Source organism: Galleria mellonella, unplaced genomic scaffold (assembly GCF_026898425.1).
Source record: "Galleria mellonella isolate WM207_F2 unplaced genomic scaffold, CSIRO_AGI_GalMel_v1 utg65, whole genome shotgun sequence".
NCBI lineage: Eukaryota > Metazoa > Arthropoda > Insecta > Lepidoptera > Pyralidae > Galleria > Galleria mellonella.
Window position 1 is genome coordinate 13,177,414 of NW_026442138.1, and position 26,150 is coordinate 13,203,563.

Sequence of the window (26,150 nt, forward strand, 5' to 3'; positions counted from 1 at the left end):
ATTTTCCCACCTTTAGAATAGCCCATTGATGTTTCGTATGTTGAACATGGGTCTTTTCTTATCTATCTATCTATCCCATTTAAGAGCTGCGCTCTTGTCGGTGGAGCTCTTGCCACTCACTACGATTTTTAGCGAGTCTCTTCACCTCTTGATACGACACGACACCAACTCCCTCCTTGATCTGCCTGATGTAACTATGTCTCGGTCTACCTCTCCCCCTCCTTCCTTCTATCTTACCTTCTATTACAATGTTCATATGTTCGTCATGTCGTATCAAGTGTCCCGACATTTTTTCCCCTTCTGTCCTCATTAGTTCTAATAATTTGTCTTTTTTCCTTAACCCTAAGCAGGACCTCCTCATTACTAATTCGATCTCTCCAGCTAATTTTCTCCATCCTTCTCCAGCACCACATTTTAAAGGCTTTAAGTTTATCAAAGTTTTTTTTTCTTATAAGAGGTAGATAATAATAATAATAAAAAAAATGTAGCAGTTCAGTTATAAAATACAGTGGATTAAAACCCGTTTCAAATCAATACACTTGTTATATTTTTTTAATTATTTTAAAGCTAAAGTGTTTAGTTATATAAGATGTGGCTAGCCATACTAGCCATGTGTGGGGGGGGGGGGGGGGATTGTAAGGAATGGGGATTGGCAATATTTATGGGCGACGCTTATCACAAGTGGGTCTTCTCCGTGCGTGCCATTCTAAGTTGAATAAAAAAAGTGTGATAAAAAAAGAGTGATGACACATTGTATTTGTACTCTATCACGATACGGAAATTTGTGCTATTTATTTTTTTATAAATTTTCATTTTTTTTTTATACTAGAGCGGTGGCAAACTTGCATACGGCTCATCTGATGCCAAATGGTTACTGTAACTTATAAACGTTTACAGAGAGCATTATGCGACCTTAAATGACTTTTTTTATATATTTTCCTTATGTTGTTTGTTTATGTAACTATGTTTGTTACTAAATATTGAATAACACGTAAATCTTATTTGTAAAATAACCTAAAAAGTCAGTATAGTAAATAATGAAAGGTAAGTAACATTTTTTTCTTTAAATATAAACCGTGACTTTACATTCAATCCGAACCTGTAAATGGCAGCGTACAAATATAAACAACTGTTTAAAAGCTCATATTTATACGAAATATTATCTACCAAAAAATTCCGGAACAAATAAAGGGCAATCACTATCATACATTCTTGTATTTAAACATTGATATCTTTATTAGGCGGCCTTATAAAGGATCTACACTCAATTTCTTACTGCACTTCTGAGCAAGAGATTTTGTTCAAGAAAATCAACATTTTTTTTCACGCCGCCTTGCTTTCTCTTACTAAAAATTGAACATTACGCACATTGTTTAGTATCGTTACTGTAACCATCACTTGGTGTTTTAGTAAATGTAAAGGTTCGTTGAAAGGTTACGGAGCAATGGATAGGTTGAGCTTGGTTGTATGTGAGTGGCGCACGACGGGGTGTGGGGTAACGCTGAATGTTACAAAGTGTGAGCCTTTTGTCTAGATTAAGGTGGAGTTCCATTACGGCGATTAATTTTATTGTGTATTATTTATTGAAGTCTCTAGTAATTGATCAAAAACTACTTTTATTAACTAAAATTGTAAAATAAAAATTGGTTACGAAATGGCTTATTACAGTATAGTCTAAGATTCAGCCGCTAAATATAACTTTTAAATTAAACTTGATTTAAATGAAAGAAGAGCGAAAATATATTACAATGCACACGGATTATCTGTTCTCAGTTAGCCGCAATCAAGGACTGCCATGTGAAAATATGTGAACATTTTGGATAATTTGGTTAACTAATCGTACTTTTTGATAACACCAAATGGAAGTTTATTTTTTTCTATACATGGTGACATATGGTTTCCTATGAAAAATACTACAAGATTTTAATCATATCTTAGTGTGGATGCTAATCTAGTCACTATTTTATATTCTAGTGTTTCGGTATTGGCATTGGCCTTGATTCTGTGAAGTATGACTGAAAAAGAAATATTTTTAAAAGTTTAACTTAACGTTAAGGAAAAAAATTCAGATCTTTTTAATTTTATGGAATAAACAATTGTATGCTGTATCAATATAAGTGATAACAAAACATTATAATGAAAAAAATAGGTTCGTAGGTCTTTATTTTTATGAATAATTGGGTTTATGTATATATACTATTATATTAAGTGCAAAAAAGATGTTTTTTTTTGTCCAAAGTTAATGACTACTTGACTACCGGTGTTTATCGTTATTCATGTAGCTAAGTAATTTAATCGAAATTATCATCATCATCATATCAGCCATCATGTCAGGTTTTGACAGTAGTTGCCACTCTTGGCAGAGAGTGTGGCAACTGTACTTAGGTTTTTGGTGATGTTTTAAGAGGGGTGCAGTTGCCCATTCCTCAACATTTAAGTTTCTTTAGCCGCCTCTTACAAGATCCACGGAAAAGGAGGGGGTGGCCCTTTTTATGCCGCGACTACAGGGCGAATCGAAACATTAGTAAAAATAATCTATTCACAAAGTGATCTGTTTACCGACAAATATAATTTCTCATTATATAAATAATTACAATTCGTTATCTCTTTCTATACATGTATAATTGAAGCGGTTTATGCTAATTTTTATACTTAGAAATATTTTTTAATTTATGTAAGTATTATTTCTAATCTCCTTTATTTGCATACCCACTTGTTTAATAATTAAACACTATGTTATGTAATGCAAATAAAGTACGCTCATTCAATTACAAGCCATATATAGAAGTGCTCGTAAAACGAGGCAACAAAAATATTTTACGTTGTCCAAAAATGCCCAAGTCTGTCGTTTTAATGAAATAGCCCACTAACCGTAGGGCGGGCGGCGCGCGCAACACTCCGCCATTTCTGTCTGCATTCGGACTCAGTGCGCCTTAGTCGCGCCATGCAACTCACAAAACCGAATTACATAATCTAAAATTAAAAACATTAGCAGTGACAGTGCCATAACGTTGTAGTGAAACTTGAGTGATTAGTTTAGTGTAGTGTGAGAACTCAGTGAACTCAGCGAGCCGACGGAATGAACTTAATATAGGTATCTCATTTCTTCACACGCTTAGCGTCGCTGCCTACTTTTGCATCAATTACATGAATTTGAAACATTTATTTTATTTACAGACGTGATAAAACATTTATTAATCGGTATGTTTGTTTGTTGTTATATTTATTATGATTTCCGTGTAATAAAACTAAACGCACGGCTATTGATTATCAAATAAAGCTTGTGCAACGTTGTGCTGAGTTTCCTATCGCTGGAAATGACTCTGGTTGTAATGTGGTTGTATATCTATTTACCATTATGGGCGTCCTTCGCGGTATAGCGGTAGACGCGTTGCTTAACGTGAAAGACTAAAATTCGAATCATGAATGACCCTGTTTAGGAAATGAACTTATAAATGATTACGTTTAGGTTACTTTGTTTTGTTCTATCGTCAGAACACAGGGTGATGAATTTTATTATTATTATATTAAAATATAGTTTCATTTATATATTTCCTTTGCAAGTTTACAAAAATACAAAACATTTGAAAGGTACAATAAAGAGATTTCATTCATTCATTATCCTTTTTAAACTAGGTACATCTATAATGTATTACTACATACAATAAATTGAGAAATTTACAACATCATGAAATGCCAGTATGAAAGAGGAATTACAGATTAGAGAGAATTGAAAATCATCCTAATAGACGATTTTTTAACCATATCACGGCACGATACGGTACGATTTTACCGTCACGATATAAATGGAGAGCGAAATGATATGCAATTGTATGGAGACGCTTTTAAATTTCCATTCACGTGCAAGGCATTATCAGTTTGTGCACGTGCACGATATTGTTGCGGAAATTAAAAGCGAAAATTAAAAAAATCTATATGATTATATATATTTTATTCACCCATTATCTCATGTTCGCTTATAGATTCACACACATCACATTTCATCACCTTTCGACCCATTGGAATTCGTTTGTGTTTCCTCATGCCTTACTCTATCATCTTACAGATTTTGTGCGTTCGCTTTATGTTTTACTGCGGTTTAACATTTGATCTACTGAATACTGTTTCAAATCCACCCATTATGAGAGATGCAGTAGTGAGCACTGCCTCTGGGTTACATGGACTCGTGTGTAGCCGGATGATGAAGAGGCTGCCCGCGGTGGCTGACCATTAACCTATTGAAGTAGCACTCTTCGGTCGTCTCTCCATTGTATGATGTGTTTTTAAAATGGATGATAATTGTATGGTAATCCTCGTCTGCGTTAACGATATACGCTGGCGGGGTACCAGTGAGAGATGAAAAGACAAGCCACCGTGACTAGTTTATTTGAAACTCAGTACGATGGTTTACCTGAGGGAACCATGAGGATGACGACCTGACCTCGTATTGTTAGCAATGGGGCTATTAGTCTCTTTACTAACAATCCCTTCTCCCCTTACTGTATGATGTTCCCCCAATACTCGATGTTTGCCTCAATAAGAGCTCTAGCAACGAATATAACGGATGCCATATCATGAGAATCAAATTCCTTTGTTGGTACCTTTAACTTATAAAGAGAATCGACTCGCGAGGCTGGTCTGCGCGTATTCACTAAACGGTATGGTCACGCGAAACGTGGAGCTTTGCTAAACTTGTCGGGTTAGTTCTCAGCGGTTAATTATACTGTTAAAGCGCTAAGATAAGGGTAAGCCATTGGCAGTAGACTCATGGGTATCAACATCTTTTTTTTTTTCTACAATTTAGAATAGCAAGTGGAAAGTGGTAACCGTCGCCTATGGACATGAGCAGTACCATGGACATAATAGAGTATACAGTTTCGCCCACCATACCCCCCATGCGTTGCCATTCCTGAGGACTCGGGTGTTATTCCTCTGTACCCAGTAAATTTACGCCATATCCCACCCTTCAAACCGGAACACAGCCATGCAAACACAACTGCTTCACGGTTGAAACACATCACATCAGTCTTCAACTATCCACTGATGAACATAAGCTTCCCCCTTGGAAGGTTTTGCCAGCAGTTACTACGCTTGGCAGGCAGATTGGCAACTGCAGTTATGCTTTAGAGATGTTTTAAGAGGGACGCTGTTGCCCACCCCCTATCTATTCACCCGCCCTATCTTATTCGCTTTTTATGACACCCACGGGAAAGGAAGTGGTGGCAAAATGGACAAAATCCTATTACCACCCACTAGGGGTGTTGCAGGTGTCTATAGGCTACAGTGATCGTTTACCATCAGACGAGCTGTATGCTTGTTTGGCACCTTTGTGCTATGAAAAAGAAAATAGAATGCTAGCACCGCCAGCACTATCGGCATACCCTAGTAGAGTACCAGCGTGTGATGATATGTGAGGATGCAACAGCTCAGTTGGCCCACAGCTACCAAAATTTCCATGTATATCGCGTGGAGGTCGATCTGATCTCATTGCTAGCAATAAGCTTTTTATATCCCATAACTATTAATTCCGTTACCCTTTCTAGAGAGAGCGCTGGCTCCTTAAAGATAGCACATGTTGTTCATATTTACCAGAGGGAGACTTTGTACAAAGTCGATTGCTTGGGTACCTCTGTCCCATTCGTGTTTCTACCGTGAAGCAGTTGTGTTTGCATGGCTGTGTTTTGGTGTGAAGGGTGGGATATGGCGTGAATTTACAGGGTACAGAGGAATAACATCTGAGTCCTCAGGAATGGCAACGCATGGGGGGTATCATGGGCGAAACAGTATACTCTGTTATGTCCATGGTACTGCTCATGTCTATAGGCGACAGTTATCACTTTCCATCAGGTGGGCCGTCAGTTTGTTTGCCATTCTAAGTTGCATAAAAAAAAAATTCCCAAAGAAAGTTCACTCTGCTGATCGGTGGGATACCCCCCCTGCATATGTAGCTATAACGAACATTGAATATATTTGCTCAAGCGGGTAAAGTTGCTGGTAAAAACTAGTTGCAAATATGAAAGAGCACATTGGATTACAGTGATGTGTAGCTACATTAAGCGGCTTAAGAGGAAAGACATAAGATTAAAGACGAGGAAATTACTTTAATGAAAGCCACTCTCGAATGTCAATAAGTAATGAACGCACTCGTATTTTTTCATGGCCGGAAATGGAATGGTAAGCCTGATTGCATTATCGGTATACACTAGCGAGGCAACAGTGTGAGATGACGGGTGAGGATGAAAGCAGAGGGTCTACCATGAAATATTTTCCGAAATTTCGACAAACGAACGAAACAGAACTTTGATGTTAAAATTGCATAATACATGCCGTTTAAATTTATTTAAAAATAATAAAATATCATTCCACTGGACTATTAGGATAGGATTGATGATGAACGAAATGTTAAGCTCCATTTACTAAGTCGATTTCGGTACGCACAATAATACGAAATTGAGCCCGAAAATTCGGAATTGCATTTCATGGTAGTCCACCGGGTCAGTCGGTCTATCGTGACGAATTCACCATTAATCTACCAAGATGGCTTTCAGGAGGAATTCTGCATGGAGGATGACTTGAAAGGTTATATAGCTAGTAATGGGGTTTTAGAGCCCATTACTAACAATCCCTTACCCCCGAGAGATTCTTGAATTAGATACCTGTATCTTTTTTATAGCTAAGTAGTTACGTCGTTAATTTAATGATAATTTTGAGTTGTTCGATTCGGATTACTTTATTTTGTTTTTGGAAAAAAACAAAATGTAATTATCATCATCATCATCATCATCATCATCATATCAGCCTTTAACTGTCCAATGCTGAACATAAGCCTCCCTCTAGGAGAGTTTTGCCAATAGTTGCTACGCTCTGCAGGCGGATTGGCAACCGCAGTTAGGCTTTAGAGATGTTTTAAGAGAGACGATGCTACTCATCCTTCACCTTCCCTTAGTCGCCTCATATGACACGGGAAAGGAAGGGGTGGCCCATTCTATTCCGGGACCACACGAGAAATCATTATTATTATATTAGCTGTTAATTATTTTATTTCAGAAAACTAAGTGAAGCCAGGACGAGACGTTGGATTACGTTGAAAATAAATTAGCAGACGTAAGATAGACAGACGCTTTTAATATTTAATTTTCTTTGTTTATCCCGCCGGTATCCACTTCCGTAGATAAGTGACAAACGAATTTATGGTCTTTAAATTATTAATAGGGGGGTTTTATGGCTAATGGTTTTTTAACTTATTTATTTATTTTATTTATTTATTTAACTCTTTATTGCACCATAAATAAAAATATACAATGTTTATTATTTAATTATTTATTTCAGATAATTTAAATCTATTTAAAAGTTGGCAGTTAAAGAGTTGTGATGATTTTATTACGATAATTAATTAAATAAATAAATAGATACCTTTTAGTAAATTATTATTTATTATTATGATTTTTTGATTTATCGAGCAAGAATGAATGGAGATGTCGGTAGGGGCTACTCTAGACGGACGTATGTTGACCAAATAGGCGACGTGCTGAAGAAGGGCCAAATTAAAAGTGCCCGTAACCGGCGAGCGTGTATGAAAAGATTGATAAATGTGGAAGAAGCGAAAGAGGTTTGTTTGAATCGAAGCATTTGGCGTTCCATTGTTTCTGCCTACCCTAAAGGGAGACAGGCGTGAAAGATATGTATGTACATACATATGTGCATATATTTTAGTATATGAAAGAAAAAGACGCTGTTGGATGTTGCAGTCTATCTAATATCATCTATTGAGGGATAACACCTGAGTCCTCAGGAATGGCAACGCATTGGGGGTATCATGGGCGAAACAGTATACTCTGTTATGTCCATGGTACTGCTCATGTCTATAGGCGACGGTTACCACTTTCCATCATGTGGGCCGTCAGCTTGTTTGCCATTCTAAGTCGTACAAAAAAAAATGTTTTAAGTGGGACACTGTTGCTTATCCCTTAACCATTAAGGTCATTTAGTTGCCTCTTCTTAACCACGGGAATGGAAGGAGTGGTCGATTCTATGTCGGAAACACACGACAATATGCTACCTAATGGGTGGAAAGGGATTGTTAGTAATGGACACTGAGAATCCCATTGCTAGCAATATACCCAACCAGGTCGATCTCCTCGCGGTTCTCCCTGGAAACTATCATGGTTAATTCCTGATGAATTCATCATGATGGGCTGATTGGCTTGTTTTCATTCTCATCTATCACCCTTCACTGGTGCTCCGCCAGTGTATCCCGTTAGCGCAGGCGGGGTTATCATACCATTTTCACCCATCAAAAAAATATGCTACCTAATATAGGATAGTAGGGGGGAGAAGGGATAGTTAGTAATGTAGATTAGCAATCCCATTGCCCAACCATTCCATTAACCATTCATTAAAAAATATGCGACAGCGATAACGCATATAGATGCATGTTGATAACCATAGATTCGCTAGGGGGGAAGGGATTGTTAGTAATAGGGGGTTAGTCCGCATTGCTATCAAGTCGAATTCCAAGCGGTTCCCCCTGAAAACCATTGTGACTAATTTAACGTTGAATTCGTCACTATGGGCTAACTGATCTGCCATTTTATTTTCACCAATCATCCTTCACTGGTGCCCCGGCAGTGTATACCGATAGCGCAGGCGGGGTAATCATTCCATTAAAAAAAAAATTGATTCATTACTCATTTATCTATAAGGTCGATGTGAAGGTAGATAAATAAATTTCTATAGATAAAAACATGTAACTCTCCTTAATATATTTGATACTAGACGTGTATCCGTGAGAAGTGAAAGTAAATTTTTTAATACTCCCGAGGATACTGCGTATAAAGTTCTCCTGTGCTCGGCGTCTCCTGTCTACCCCGCACGGGAATTGGCGTAGCAACATGGAGTTGGAAATAAGTTGACGCCTTGTCCAATATAGTGGTAGTTTGTAATAGAAATATAATAGATAATTATTATAAAATATTAACAAAAACACATATGGTTGACTGGGAGAAAATGCTTTTAGCATTAAGTCCGCCATGTACACATATTTGTACTAATGAATAAATAAATAAATAAATAAAAAGGTACAAACACAAGATACAATAGGCTTCTTAGGGTGAAATTATTAGTTATTATTATACTATTTTGGCTTAAACCTGGGGTGGGGGTTCTTTAAACTACTCTTGTATTGTAATGAGTAAAATAAAACAAGAAAAAATAATAGCCAGACTCACGAACAGCACTTGATTTTTATACGTATAGAAGATTTTTTGTTTTTGCTAAATTTCATCCCAATCATCTGGACGAGTGGCGGTCTTGACAACATAACCTTCAAGAAACGAGTATATTCCTTTTTAAAAGGCCGGCAGCACACCTGCAATGCCGCTGGTGTTGTGGGTGATCGTGGGCGACGGTAGTCACTTACCATCAGGTGAGCCGTATGCTCGTTTGCTCCCTGTGTTGTAAAAAAAAAAGTTTACAGAAATCTTTTGGATGAAAAATTAAAAAAAAATAGATACTCTATTTAGAACCGCCGAAGAGCATTACCCTCTTTGGTGCAATCGAGTAAAAAATATAATAATATTATGTTTTTATTAGTTTGAAACAATAAACTGTATAACTTTACGGTTCAACAAGGATATTTGAGCACGTGAGTAGCATTAGGTTGAGGGTTACATCAGTAACACGTAATATCTGTGCCGTTATAACTAATAATGGGGTACAATGTAGGTCTACCCTTAGGTTAAATTTACTTAATTTGGTGGTGCAATGGGTTTGATCCTTTAGAGGGTCAATATGGGAAAGAACTGCTGTAATTATTTTTTTTAATATTTTTTTTTATACGACTTAGAATGGCAAACAAGCTGTTGACCCACCTGATGGAAAGTGGTAACCGTCGCCTATAGACACAAGCAGTACCATGGACATAACAGAGTATACTGTTTCCGCCCATGATACCCCCCATGTGTTGCCATTCCTGAGGACTCAGGTGTTATTCCTCTGTACCCTGTAAATTCACGCCATATCCCACTCTTCAAAGCGAAACACAATCATGCAAACACAACTGCTTCACGGTTGAAACAAGAATGGGATAGAGGTATCCAAGCCTTCGACTTTTGTACAAAGTCTCCCTCTGGTGAATGGTAATAAATGAAAATGGAATGGTAACTTCGCCCGCGCTATCGGTATACACCGACGGGGCACCAGTAGAAGATAATAGGTCAGACTGAATGCAGGTCAGTTGGCCCGCTATGATGAATTCGACTGGACACGGTTCCCCCTGGAAACCATCATGGTTACGAGTAATTCGAGAATTAACCACGATGGTTTTCAGGGGGAACCGCGTGGAGGTCGACCTGAGAGGGTCTTGCTAGCCCTGCTGTAATGTTCGCACAGTATACCTGCTGTGTGAGCATTATACCGGATGCACCATATTGCTATTACTGTAAAGTATGGTTCTATTCGCTTAACGTATGCTTATGTTTTACGCTGTAGATAACCATAATTGGCTAGCATGTAGTAAATGTAATGTAATATGTATTGAATTTTGTAAAAAGCTGTTGTTATCCCAAATAAACTAAATAAAATAAAATCAAATCAAATAAAATCAAATCAAATCATATTTATTCGCTTGCTACATGGTATAATAAGAAGTTACATACATACATATACAGGCACATAACATGCAGCACCCCGCAGAGGTATGCGAATGTTAAAATGGTTTTAAGTCTACATTTTATTATAATTATACAGTTCAAACATTTTCCAAATTACAATATTCCAAATTATATATATATATATAAATAAAGAACTTTTTCTAATTTCAATTCAACGGATTTTTTATCAAAAATAATATAACAAAAGCGACGTAGACCAATTCTGAATCAATTTGTATGGCTCTATTTAGAATCTATGGATAAATAGAATTTACTCCAGTGTTTTATTCCCATGTTGGACCCATACAAATTTTATCACCGTTAAATTTTTGTTATTGGCAGCTTGCCCAGTCGACCCTTTTACAATAATTTTTATATACATTTTTTTTATATTTTCTTGACATCGTGTATGGTTTTTTTTTTTAGTGTATATTTATTTTATTTATTTATACAGAAAAATCACGGCTATATATATATATATATATATATATATATATATATATATATATATATATATATATATATATATATATATATATATATATAATACATAATTTGTAAATATTTTTTTTTAAACCACAAAGTTAGCAAACAAGCATACAGCCCGTCTGATGGTAAACAGTTACTGTTATCCTATATATCTAGGTCAACCTCCACGCGGGACATATATATCTTATATTAGTTATTATAACTAATATATCCTATATTCTAAGTACTTATCAGGTCGACCTCCACGCGGTTTCCTCTAGAAACCATCGTGACAAATTTATCGTTGAATTGGTCACGATGGGCTCACTGGTACCCTGCCAGTGTATACCGCTAGCGCAGGCGGGGTTACCATTCCATTGTCATCCGTAAATAAAAGATACATTTACTGCGGCGGGTTATATAAGGGAAATCCTATTATGATTCACGTAAAACTGAATTTTTAAGTTTGTTAACCCTTTTGATCGGATTATCACATATCTTTTTGAAATCTATAGAGTCTATTTTTCTCTGTGACACAAAGAACTCCTTGTTTTGAAGTAATTCTTATCAATATTATAAATGGGAAAGTAAGTTTATTTATTTATGCTAAAAGCATTATCTTACAGTCAACCATAAGATTCAGAATAGTCGAATGCGGCACTAGTTTTTGTTTGTTTGGTATTTCATAACGGCTTAACTAATCACTATGAAATTTAGTATACACGTACTGTGTGAAAAGGAGAAGGATATAAGCTACCTTTTATCCTGGTCACGTGAAAGAAATCGCGGGTAAAAGCTAGTATCTACATATATTAAAACACGCAAAATTTACGATGTAGGCTAATTAGGAACTATCACGTCATTTATTAGTACGTTTACTTTGGAGTCGCTTTTTTTGGAGTAACATTATATTATGGAACCCCATACTGTAATAGTCTTTTGGAAAAACTTTGAAAACCGCATCCAATTTGGTGCAGTAGTATTTTGTGTGATGCCTAAAAAAGATATACCATGTAGACATAGATAGATAAAATTTCTGTATATTTGTCTGTAGTCAATTCGAATTATTAGAAAGAAAGAAACTTCATTTTATAAAACATGCTGCAACTGTTACAAAAAAACTACACATAAAATATAATTAATTTTTGTATTTTATGCACGAAAATTATTAATTCACTATTGCGCCACCTGCCCTTTTCTATCTGCTCTCCCTTAACTAAAGGTTGTCTGTAAGAGATTGCCCTAGCGATAAGACCGCCATTTGTACCTTTATGTGTATATTTCAATCTGTGTTTATGTTACTGTATTTCATTTGAATTATTCACTTGTCATTGTATATTTTTATTTATGGTGCAATAAAGAGTTAAATAAATAAATAAATTAAAGAAAATACATTAAAAGTGCAAATGTTATAACAGTTTCATCAAAAAATTAGTGCTAATTATATATATTAAGATCCTTTATATTATTTTTTCTTAAAAATTGCTAATGTGCAGACATAGACATGTACAAAATTATAATTGCCTATAGTGTGTTGGAGTTTAAAAGTTTAAATCATTTGTAAACTGTAGCTGTAACAATAAATAAATAAATAAATACACGATATCTGTACAGTTTAAAAAAAAGTTACAGTTTTATTACCTACTAGCGGCCCGTCCCGGCTTCGCACGGGTGGACATTTTTACAACATTTTAAAAAGTGGTTATTGTGACATAACGATAATAGTTAGACATACAGTATCGCGAAGTTTTTTGTAGTTATTATTTTCTTCAATATTGTAGAACATACTTTTGTTCTATCACCAACAGTTCTCGCAGCGCACGCGACCAAAGATATTTTATAGCTTTTTTTACACCTTGAGTTACGTTACTAAAGTTATAGTAAGGATTCCTAATTTTTTCTAGTAATAATTATAGCCTATGTTACTCAGGGTGAATGTAGCTTTCTAATGGTGAAAGAATTTTTAAAATCGGCAAAGTAGTTTTTGAGTTTATTCATTACAAACATACATACACACAAAAATACAAATCTTTCCTCTTTATAATATTCGTGTACATGTAGATTAGTACGTAAGATGAAATAAGATGTGACATTTCTAGCTCTCATTTAGTTCAGTGTCCTGTTACCACGCTATGACGTCACCCCGCCTACGCAAAGTCCATCCCTTCGTGAATTTCAGTGTGGGTGAATGAATTCCGTTGTTACGAATGTCAAGGTTCACGCCGAAACTCACGTAGCAGACAAATTAGCACACCGAGTGGCTTTCATTTATAATTAGCGTAAACTAACATTGTGCTGTAGGTAGATAGGTTAACTCTTTCGACAATGTTGAATAATGTATACTTGAAATTATTTATATAATAATAATAATAACTTTATTGTAGCTAAAAGTCGGGTACACAATTTCTTATACAGTGATTACTACACTAGGCTCGCAGCCCTGTATTGTAGTAGTCAGTGAGTGGCTTATTTTGTTCATATTTATTGCCATTTACAGTCCGGTTCCTGTATAACATGTATATAGTAACATATATATATATATATATATATATATATATATATATATATATATATATATATATATATTATTGCACTAAAACATACAGTAACAATAATCTATATATATATATATATATATATATATATATATATATATATATATATATATGTATATATATATATACACATATATATATATAAATTAATGCCACTTTTCGTTGTAGTTAACTCAAGAACGGACTCACCGATCCAAACTAAATGTTTAGGCTTTGTTCGGACTATTTAGTAGATGGTTTATGTGAAGTTTGCACAAAATCGGTCGAGCGGTTCTTCATTTATCACATTTTTTGTAACAAATGAAATCAATAAATGGCGGATCAATTTGTTAATTGGGATTTTTGTGTCGAATTCAAACTTTTTTAAGATCCCCATCTTGTGCCGTCAAATTGAAACTTTTTTCAGTGTTGTCAGTACAATTAAAATAGCTAGCAATTAATAATTTTTTTTAATAAATTATTAGAGAGGTTTTGTTAAAACTTCTCTAATAGAGGAGGCCTAATTTATTTATTTATCTAACTATTTATTGCACCAAAAACATAAAAATAAACAATGACATTATAAACAATTCAACTGAAATACAGTAGCGTGAAGTACAGATCAAAATATGCATATAAAGGTATAAAAGGCGGTCTTATAGCTAGGACAATCTCTTACAGACAACCTTTGGTCAAAGGAGAACATATAGAAGTGGGTAGGTGGCGCAAATACAAGTAAAGAAATAAAATAAGAAAGGAAAAGAATAACTACAGTGAAAGAAAATGGGATTTTACTTGTCCATGTACAACAGTGGGCAGTTAATGGCTGATATCATCACCAAAATCAAACGGAAAAGCGAAAAATTGCTTAAAAAATACGTGCAAAGCTATAATAATAGTAAATAATAATTTTTATTTCAGACTTTTTGGTCCATTAAATATTTATTAGTAACAATATTCTTAAAAAACTAATGTTAGTAAATTCACATACACAATACACATACACACACATACACACATACAATATATTAAGCAGTATACAGAATATATATCACCGCTGCACAATTCCATTGGAAATTGCGCAGCAGTGATTAACGTACACACAGTCCAGCCTGCTTGCTATCATACTCAGGATGCTGTTGGTGCTGGCACGTACTCTGCGCACCAGGGATGCACACCTTTTTCGCACCGTGGCATAAAAACAATCTACACAATGCTCAGCGAACATCCCTGACGCGCTGCAGAATCGTGGCAGCCCCATCAACACCCTGAACGCGTTATTATATTGGATACGGAGGTCGCTGTAGGATTTTTGAGTATATACAGCCCACAGGTTGCATGCATAGAAAGATGTGCAATGTGATCTAAATAGCGTAATTTTAACTTGTCTAGAGCACCGCGCAAACCTGCGTGATATAGCGGATATATAGTAACCAATAAAATCACAACAAGCCTGCAATATACCCACAAAGAACAGCATTAGCGTACATAAGCGGCGTTCATCGGAAACAATTCGGAATTACATTCCATTCGCGTTGGAATCCTTGCATTCTTGTTACATCGCTACTGTCCAATTGTGCATTCCACAGTAGCACAGTACCAGACCCGCTGAATATGGAATGTTTGGATTCTCGGTGTTTTTTCCGATTCCGATTCCGATATTATTTCAGGCAGTCCGTGATTCTTGGAGTGATGTTTTTTTAAGAAATACTCTAGGTACTTAATGGTTCATATCATTATTTGCTTATTATATGTATAAAAATAGTATATTTTGAATGGTTTGCCAAATCGTCGCCTTTAGACATGAGCAATACCATGGACATAACAGAGTATACTGTTTCGCCCATGATACCCCCCATGTGTTGCCATTCTTAAGGACTTAGGTGTTATCCCTCTGTACCGTGTAAATTCATTGCCATATTCCACCTTTCGAACCCAAACACAGTCATCCAAACACAACTGCTACACGGTACAAACACGAATGGGATAAAGGCGCCCAAGCAAACGACTTTTGTATAAAGTCTCTCTTTGGTTAATTCATCGAAAGAATATAGGTATATTATATTTTTAAAGAAATAAGGGAGACATGGATGTTTGAATGTTTGTTGTTTAGGTGCTAATGCTTAGACGAAAGGAGTTTAGTACATAGATTGTAGTGTAGTACATTTAATTTCAATTTGTAGTATTTACATGTTGTAATTACTTTAATGAGCGAATAAATAAATAAATAGAAAATTCTAGAAATGCAAGTATAAATGAGAAATGCTTTCAAATGTCAAATGTATAATCGTCCCAACCAAAAAGGACGAGTGGCGGTCCTCCACCGTGCGTTTTTCAAGGCACTTTCTCCCATGCACAACCACTCTTTGGATTTAACTTCCAGCAGCAGTATTTCCGAACCGATACGACTACATAACCCTCAAGAAAAGAGCATATTCTTTTTTAAAAGGCCGGCAGCACAGCTGCAATGCCGTAGATGTTGTGGGTGACCATGGGCGGCGGTAGTCACTTACCATCAGGTGAGCCGCATGCTCGTTTGCCCCCTGTGTCGTAAAAAAAAAATCTAATACAAATTCAAAATCTATTAATCGACTGAAAATTTCAATTCATTGCTAATTTAAATTAAGAACATTTTTGTAATAATTTTAACAAATTTTAGTTACATTTTTATTAAATTCTATTTAAACAGAATTAAACAGTAGGCTTCTTGACGTGATACGTTTCGTTGGCAGCGAGTGTACCTTGAACGGAACAATCGCGTGTACACATCCGGCCGAGTTATTAATGTAGCTAACATTGTACGCTATTTTATTGTACACTGGCGGGCAAGTTAACCGTTTACTGTTTCCGTGTTGCATTGATTTCTGTAGTTGCTATTATGTCCGTTTGGAGTACAGAATTTATTTGAACAATTCAAAAAGTAAGTTTTCGATTCGTCTGAATGTTCTTGTTATACTAGGAGATATAAACAAAGTCCCGAAAAATTTGTATTATAAATTTTACAATTCTAACAGCAGACAATAACAATATTGATTTAACAATCTATTTTATAATAATGTCATATCAAAATGATAATAAGGACGAATTCAACGATATATCTATATAAAAATTAGTGCCACTTTTCGTTGTAATTTTATAACTCAAGAACGTCCTATCCAAACCAAATGTTTAGGCTTTGTTCGGATTATTTAGTAGATGGTTTATGTGAAGTTTGCACAAAATCGCTCGAGCGGTTCTTCATTTATCACATTTTTTGTAACAAATGAATTCAATAAATGGCGGATCATTTTGTTAATGGGGATTTAAATTTTTTTTTTATTATTTCACTTTATACGTAGCGAAGCACGTACCGGGCCGCTAGTCATTTATAAAAGATCATAAAGCACTTTTGGCGAGTCAAAGATCTAGAATTGATTGTGTTTTAAAATATTTTTCAATACCTACGTATTTATTTGCATGTTATCCAAAATACGTTATATAATTATACAATTTATTTTATAACAGTTTGTTGAATGAAGGTATTTATTTATTAATACATGTACATATGTGTATAAGACGGACTTAATGCTAAAAGCATATTCTCCCAGTCAGCCTTAGGGAAGTTATATTTTTTTTAACTAAATTTTTAATTAAATTTTACTACTAGGTAATTTTGTTTTGAATATTAAGAAATAATTTAAATTATGCATTTTTAGAAAGCTTTACGAAGACTAAAGATTACGTAAGTCCATTTTTATTCCTTTTCAACAAAATGTTTGTTCCACTTTGAAATATTGGAGCCAATGTTTTTTCTAAAAAAAAAAAAAACTCAAATAAAAGTTATTCAATTATTTTACTTTAATTGTAAACACGTTAAGAGAGTTAATTACGAAGATATAGCAACGCAACATCTCAGTTATCTGTCAATTAAAAATAAAAAAAAAACAATTGTACATTTTTGATGTTTTCTTGTTATTTTAAAAGTACTCTGCTAACGAATTAAAACGTCAGTCATGCAATAACAATCTTATTAAGCTGTCACTCAAAATTTAGATTTCGATGGCAAAAATGTATTTGAAAAATTCCGAAGCAAAATATGAAGTAGGTGTTTAGTTTTTAATGGTATATGCAATGTTTTTTATAACTACCGTCTTAGTTCGCTAGCAGATAGATACTCTTTAGATAGATACTCTTTATTGTTTTTTTTTTCCAAAGATTACAATAGTAAACTTATTACAGATATAATTAATTACAAGAAATAATCACAATGACAAGCAGTGCACTTTATAAATCATCAGTCAGGACCATTGAAAAATATTTTATTTTAGGAGTTATTTTGCGGAAGTCCATAACACTGGTTATTTGTATAGAATTATTTTGTATAATTCCGCTAACATTAGTATGTATTTGGTTGCCAACGCTCGAATAGATTTACCACCACTATTACTACCAGAAGTTCCATAATCTTCCATATTAATCATCAATCTCTAACTATTATATAATATTAAATATTGATAGCTAATATGGAGAGTTCTGGTAGTAATAGTGTTGGTCAATCTTCGAGTGTTGGCAGTCAGTCACACACATACTAATGTTAGCGGAATTAAACAAAATAATTCTAATTAAACAACATTGAAAAATGTTAAACTTTTATTTAAAATTTATAAATAATTGCATTGTTGGAAAACTTCGATAAATAAAAGTTATAGACGCAACGTTATTAAATTAAAAAAAGGTTATGTTTTAGTCTTAATATTATTTTATTATAAAGCCAATTGGTATTTTATTACTTTTGGAATGTAAACATTAATCAGTTTAAACAATTTCTTTAAAAAATTTCAAGTGTTCTCATGGAGGCACCAAAAACTTGTTTATATAATTGTATGGCGGGGTAAATAACATTTCAATTTTATTGTTCCCCAGAGACAAGTGCTTTTGTGTAACGTTTTAATTGCAAAATACTTATTAACCACTGATATAAAAGATATTATCTTGCTTAGTTAATTACCTAGTAAAACTAAATTGGAAGTGTAGGGGCGAAGTCACGTGTGACATTGGACTTTGTGATCCCTAAATATTTTTAAGAGTAGACTTAAAGAGCATCTTTTATCTCTATTAACATATATTTATTTATCTATATATGTAGGTATATTGTATGTATATGTGTATGTATGTGTAGGTATATGCATAGATGTAGGTATATATTTATGTATATGTATATGTGTATTTGTACGATAAAATATAATGTAATTAATTTAATATTGGCTGTTTAAAAATTGTACACTGCTATATCCGCTGACATTGATGCTCCTTTCCACTTTGGGTGTTGCTGGAAGAAAACTCTATCAGAGTTAAGCTCGCCTTTGTACTTTTGTTTACCTCTGTCATATTTTTATAACTAATGTGTACAATAAAGTATTAAATAAATAAATAAATAAAAATATACGAACAAGAGGTATTTCAAATTTGTTTTTTTTAAAGAGATAAAATTTAAAGGTAACTACGCCTATGCTAGTGGTACATCTATGTTGTTGGACTATCAGTGAGGGATTCAGGTCAGTTGATGAACTGCTATAAATTTATTAAGAAATAATCATAGTTCTCAGAGGGAACCGTGTGACGGTTGACATGACGGGACAGTAGAGAGTGCAAAGGTCTTTAGCCTTACATATAACTCTTGCTTCATCCACTTTCATAACATGTCATAAAAAATATTAAACGAATATTACGACTACAATCTCTAATGGGGTAGTAAGAGGCTGTTTTTCTCGAGGTAAGGGATTGTTAGTAATGGATACTAGCAGCTTCATTACTAGCAATATAACCTAGAAGGTTGACCTCCACGTGCTTTCCCTTGGAAACCATCGTGCTTGCTTTTTTCATCCTCACCTATCATCTCTCAATAGTACTTCGCCAGCGTATACCGTTAGCGCAAGTGGGGTTACCATTCTGTTATCACACATTTCAAAACTGTTTCCCTGGTGGTGAATATGACAATTCGATCACAGATAATGTTTTTTTTCAATGAGCTAGTAAACAAGTAAATATAAAGATTTATTCTACTCTATTTTATCCTATCCTATCTTATAATATCCTATTCTTAAGAGGTGTAAATGGAATGGTAATCCTGACTGAAATTCAGATCAGTGGACTCATCATGACGAATTTACCAGAAGTAAACATGATACGGCGGCTGCGAGGAGGTCGACCTTGCAGAGTTTTTTTTTTTATACAACTTAGAATGGCAAACAAGCTGACGGCCCACCTGATGGAAAGTGGTAACCGTCGCCTATAGACATGAGCAGTACTATGGACATAACAGAATATACTGTTTCGCTCATGATACCCCCCATGCTTTGTCATTTCTAAGGACTCAGATGTTATTCCTCTGTACCCAGTAAATTCACGCCGTATCCCACCCTTCAAACCGAAACACAGCCATGCAAACACAACTGCTTCACGGTAGAAACACGAATGGGACAGAGGTACGCAAGCAATCGACGGAGACAAGGGTTCCTATTAGATAGAATGATAAATTAATATTTTATATATTAGCTTTAATATTATAGTTTAAAATTTTTGATATCTCGGGCGATATCACTGTTATTTCATAGGGATCTCTAATATTTTTGAAATTAGTATACAGCTTATATTATTCGCTGATAATAGGTGAAATAATTTTTAAAATCGATTTAGTAGTTTTTGAGTTTTTTTATACTCGTAAAACACAAAAAGTTTTTACTTTTATACTTTTATTTTATTATATACTATTTTTGTATTTTTATTACATATTACTTTAGGAGTATAGACTGGGCAGCGCCCTCTAGTTATCTGCTTGGACAAATGGCCGTATATTTGTCTGGACATCTCATTTCACGTGAAATCTTTGCGGCCACACGTCCGACAGTAATGGTGACCAATTAATCAGAGTTAGCCAGTGTCAACCTGTAATTATATGGACGTTGGTATAAATTGATATTATCCAAATATTTTTTGGTTGTGAAAAGGTTCTGAGCTACTTTATTAGTTAATTTATAACGATTTTTGATTTATTTTTCTTTTTTTTTTGTAAAAATGTTCACTTTTGTTGGTAGGAATTTGATAACAGAATGATTTTTCTGAGGATGTTGACAGATTTTATTCTTTTTAACCGACTTTAAAAAAGCAGGAGACTCCTAATTCGGGTGTATTTGTTTTTATATTTGAAACCTTTAATTTCGTCACTTATAAACCGAATTGGAAATTTCTTTTTTTTTGTCTAAAAGGATATATTTTCACATTGGTCTCATAGCAATTTTATCGAATTCGGTTTAGTAGTTTAGTTTTTAAGTCAATACAATTGGTTTTGCCACGATTGAAGTTGTTTTTTTTTATGGATTCCAAAAATAAATTATTATCAAAGAATCATGGTTTGTAAGTCGAATGACTAGAAATTTTAAGTACATATATTATAACATATAACAATAGAGAATAGAAGACGAAAAATGATTGACTATCATATACGACATGACGATTTTTTAAAGAGCATACTAAAATGAAAAATAGGGAGCAAAAGCGGAAGAGGAAGACCGAGGAATAACTACATTGGACAGATAAAGGAAACACTAGGTGTCATGTTGTATAAGGAGGTCAAAGATATGGCCTGGGATAGAGCTGGCTGGAAGATGCAAGAATTAGTTGCACCGACAAGAGGAAACTCTTAAATGAAAAGAAAGATATTATAATATAATAATTTGACAGTTGGACGCGTTGTGTTAGTATTGTCTTGAAATCTTTAGTAATTTTAACCCATAAAATGTACAAACTCACGGGCAAAAAACTCCCCTGAATGAATGGTTTATGTTCAATTCACCACGTAACTACAGATAACAGGAATTGTTGTTATGACAACTGTTGTAATTATTCGTCTCTGTTTGTTATCAAGTTAATTATGTAACGAAATAAATCTCGTTATCGTAGATCAGTTTATCGCAGCCTCCGCTCTCCATTGTTCCAGGCCAGTGTTTCTCAAAGATGTCAGGCTTGTTCATTCGCCCCTTCTGGGCGTAAGACGTTTGTACTCGAAATCAATTAAGAACAAAAGCAGGCATTGTTTTAAATGAGAATATTACTAAATTCTTGAGCAATTAATTAGTGAGTAAAAGTCGATATTAACGTTTAATTTATTTACTTACAAATTCAATTATTGAAGAAGCGACTTTAATGTAGAGTGAATGAAAAATGTTTTAAAAACAATTTGTTGTAGATTAACGGATTCACATTCAAAAATGGATATCCCATTTGAAAAGTTCAGTTCCTTAATTGACGTGACTGAGAATCAAATTTGGTTTTTTGTTAATATGAACAATGATTTTTTTTTATACAACTAAGAATGGCAAACAAGCTGACGGCCCACCTGATGGAAAGTGGTAACCGTCGCCTATAGACATGAGCAGTACCATGGACATAACAGAGTATACTGTTTCGCCCATGATACCCCCCCCATGCGTTGCCATTCCTGAGGAATCCCTGTAAATTCACGCCATATCCCACCTTTCAATCCGAAACACAGCCATGCAGACACAACTGCTTCACGGTTGAAACACGAATGGGACAGAGGTACCCAAGCAATCGACTTTTGTACAAAGTCTCCCTCTGGTAGAATGTGCTGTGTGTGTATATATATATATATATATATATATATATATATATATATATATATATATATATATATATAAACTTATTTTTAAAAGTCGCTTAAAAATAACACTTGCTATACTACAACTCTGATATAAGAGTTAGACACGATAATTCATGGAGACAAGAAGCCACTAAAGTAGATAAGCATTGTGCTGCACGAGAGTTAAATCAAGGCAATGGTGTAACGGCCACCTGGATAGCTCTCAGACGTCAGACACGACCATTCCACATAATATAAAGCCCTACAAGCCGGTCCAGACATGGTCTGAATAATTTAGACCGGTACCGATGAGAGGGATTTGGACACTAGCATGTAGCTGAGCCAACATGTGTTACTATGATAGAGAGTTTAGGGTTGTCACATTGCTGAATGTGTATTATTTAGTAATGCATGCTGTGAACATCGATTGTTTAGCACGAAATGTTTTAATATGTAAAAGTTTATAAAAATGTAGGTAGGTATTATATGTATTTATAGTGTATGTATTTATGTTTACATACAATATTACAATATTTTATTATATATTTTAATATTTTATTTAACTGTATATTTGTTTATGTATTAATAGTTGTAGCACTTCAGCTGCCCGCTAACGAAATGCTTTCTTACTGTACTGGGTTGACTGGAAGAGACCTCTGTCAGAGATAGGTCCACCCTTGCTCACAACATTTATAAATACATTATTTTATATGTAACTTACAAGTGCAATAAAGAATATATGTTATTAGATTGAAAAAGAATTCAGCTCTTAAATTTTCTGTCATAATCATCCATCGTATCAGCCTTTAACTATTCACCGCTGCAAATAAGCCTTCCCCTTGGAGGGGTTTGTCAGTAGTTACCACGTTTGGCAGGCGGATTGGCAACCGCAGTTAGGCTTTAGAGATGTTTTAAAAGGGACGCTGCTGCCCATCCCCCGCCCTCTCTTAGTTGCCTCTTACGACACCCATGGAAAAGGAAGGTGTAGTCTATTCTATGCCGGGACCACACGGTAAATTTACTATACCGCAGATTAATACTTTGTATGTATGAAATTCTTGCTAATATTATAAATTCGTGAGTTTATTTGTTACCTTATAGCGTCTTAACTGCTTCACCAATCACTACAAAATTTGGTATACACGTACTACATGGGATGGAAAATGTAATACTTTTACTATTTATTCTGGTTAGTAAATAGAACCGGCTCACGCGGGTAAAGTTGCGGATAAAAGCTAGTATAAGTGAAGGTTTGTTACTTAATCGCAATTAATTACGAGCATTAAATTCAAAGCATACCTGTTTGAAATTCGAAGCATCAGAATTTATCCCATCATTAAAAATGCTTTGAGTACTCAAAATCTGCTTGATGTTTTTAAGAGATCATAATAAACATAAGGGTTACAATAAAAATATAAGATTTTGCAGGTAAAGCAGGATGTAACACATAATTCATATTTAAAACAATATTACAATAAAATAAATATACGAAAAGTAAAAAATCCTGTGTAATTACACTATACTTTGAAAAACATTAGAAAACCAACAATACAATTTATTATGTAAATAAGTCTGAAACAACGTAGCCACAGGCCGAACGAAATAATGTGATCTTTAGATTTATTTGAAGTCCTTTATTATTGTTATCATTTATTTTAAAGCTAAAAACAAAGAAGAGGAATATTAAATTTTAACGACGGCCTTGCCAACGCAGTCTCCATTCAGCATGGCAATAAGTGTATCTGGGAGCTCTTCAAAGCCATTTGTGACCGTTTCCTTTGCTTTGATGATTCCTTTCTGCAGCCATTCTCTCAGATCTGTTAGCGCGGCGCACTGTTGCGACCAATTCCATTGTGTAAAGCTGAAAGCCTCAATGCGAACTGACACACGGGTTTTTGGTCTTCTCTGTCGATACGATTCCTGTCCATATGTACTTATTGATCCACAGATAGCAACACGGCCGAGCTCGTTCATGTTTTCCATGATAATAGAAGCTAGATTTCCTCCGACATTATCAAAAAAACAATCAATACCGTTAGGAGCACTGGTACTTAAACATTCCTTTACATTATCCATTTTGTAATTGAAAGCATAGTGAAAGCCCAATTCTTGTTTCAAAAACTGCACTTTCTGGTTTGAACCCGTGAAACCAATAACTGTACAGCCTTTAAGTTTTGCTATTTGTCCCACTAAGGACCCGACCGCGCCCGCCGCACTGGTAACGCAAATCACTTCATGTTGTTTTGGTTGACATATATCTAAAAGACCCAAATAGGCCGTTATTCCAGGCATACCTAAGGCTCCGATGGCTAATGATAAAGGTAGATACCCTATTTCGGGTTTGTAAGGTTTTATTTTGAACATATCGTCTGGATGGTCGGTGAGCAGTACGTGATCTCTCCAGCCCGAGTGGGAAAAGACATATGTATTAACTTGGTATTCGTCATTTTTGCTCTCAATCACTTTGCCGACTTGAAAGCCAAATTGCTCATATGGCGGCTCTTGTTCGCTGGCAAAGGACCTCATATACGGGTCTACGCTAATGTACTCGGCTTTTACGAGAAATTCCCCGGGCCTCGGTTTAGGGAGCTTTTCCTCTATTATTTCGAAATCTGAACGCTCCGGTAAGAAGTCTTTGAAGGCATTTTTCACAATGAACTTTCGGAGTTTTCTCATTTAGCAGAATTAGAACGTATTTGTGGGCGAGTTCACTCATCTGTGGAACAAATTATGGGTATTAAGTAGGATGTTTATAAGAATTACTGTTTGCGCCAAAAGTTAAAATTGTCAATATAAAGTTTGGTTTCACAAGCTTATTATAATGTATGTTATTATGAACAAGCAAAACAGTGTGCCAACTTCATGAATTTTCTGTTTTTGTTTTGATTTACAGTTAAGTGGCGTTGTATAAAAATATAAATGTAATACCAATAGCGCAAAATTATAATTATAATAAACCGCTATAAAAATGAATTGTTCATGTATTGTGTTGTCATACCTTCAGTGACACTACAATAATATAATTTTATTAACTTACCGGCGGTGCTCGTTCTTTAAATGTACTGTGTATGACATTAAGATATAAATAGGTACTATAAAATCTTACTACGTATCACATAGTCTTGAAAATGGATAAATTTTAAAATTACCTAATGTTAAATGTGTAAAAAATATACTGAAAGCTTTCGAGAAATACCAATGACGCTTATGTGTAGCTTTCAATGTGATTTGAAGTTTCATTTTGGTACAACTTAACACACTGTATCATGTATAAATGCAGATAATGAAAGCACAGATAGATTAAATGTAGCACTCTTTTGCAGAAAAGCCAAATTAATAGTATCCGACATGATGATAGCAATATGGCAATGGAAAATAAATTGTTTTGTACTCACCCGTCGTTTATTGGCGGGACATGACCGCTCAGTTTCGTGACTTGTGCGTGACTGACAGTTGTGGTAGCATTATTGACGTTTTCGCATCGCGTTTCGTTACTGCACGCGTAAAGTATGTTCTCCTTTTGTATCGTTTTCAAATAGCACATGGAAATAAAATGTTATTTGTATAATTAAGATTGAAGTGAGTATTATTACTTGTAGATTTTAGTTTTTTTTTTTTATTTCGATTATCTTTTATGACAGACTTTTCTATTAAATGTTTTTTTTTAAAGATGCTTAAACATTTTCAATTTTGACTGATAGAATATATTAATATTATGAACTACGAATATTGGTTTCCAAAATATACTTCAAGTTATTAATTTGAATTAATATATTCATATTACATAATTATAAAAAAACTCAAATTTAAAAAATAAAATGAATATGTAGTCGTTGTGAAAATAAATGTTTTAATTACTTA

The 26,150-nt window shown here is 34.4% G+C and overlaps 2 protein-coding genes across 7 annotated transcripts in view; one reads left to right on the forward strand and one right to left on the reverse strand.

The window, feature by feature from the left end:
• Positions 1-2,923: 2,923 nt before the first annotated feature.
• Positions 2,924-26,150, forward strand: part of LOC113510250 (neurexin-1) — a 261,039-nt gene continuing 237,812 nt past the window's right edge. For 4 of the 5 annotated variants that reach the window (XM_052900439.1, XM_052900441.1, XM_052900442.1 and 1 more), the window contains exon 1: positions 2,924-3,094. The gene's annotated coding sequence lies outside the window, so the exon portion shown is untranslated. Of the gene's footprint in view, positions 3,202-26,150 lie in introns of all 5 variants that reach the window. The other variant, XM_052900440.1, reaches the window with a different exon arrangement.
• Positions 23,734-25,737, reverse strand: LOC113510073 (prostaglandin reductase 1-like). 2 transcript variants are annotated; one of them, XM_052900445.1, is made up of 2 exons: positions 25,439-25,630; positions 23,734-25,005 (listed from the first exon to the last, which is right to left on the reverse strand). In XM_052900445.1, exon 2 carries the CDS (start codon positions 24,963-24,965, stop codon positions 23,973-23,975), a length of 993 nt encoding a protein of 330 aa, XP_052756405.1. In that variant the 5' UTR covers positions 24,966-25,005; positions 25,439-25,630; the 3' UTR covers positions 23,734-23,972. The 2 variants fall into 2 exon arrangements, with proteins under 2 accessions (XP_052756405.1, XP_052756404.1); XM_052900444.1 differs by lacking the exon at positions 25,439-25,630 and adding an exon at positions 25,685-25,737 and having other exon boundaries at positions 23,737-25,005.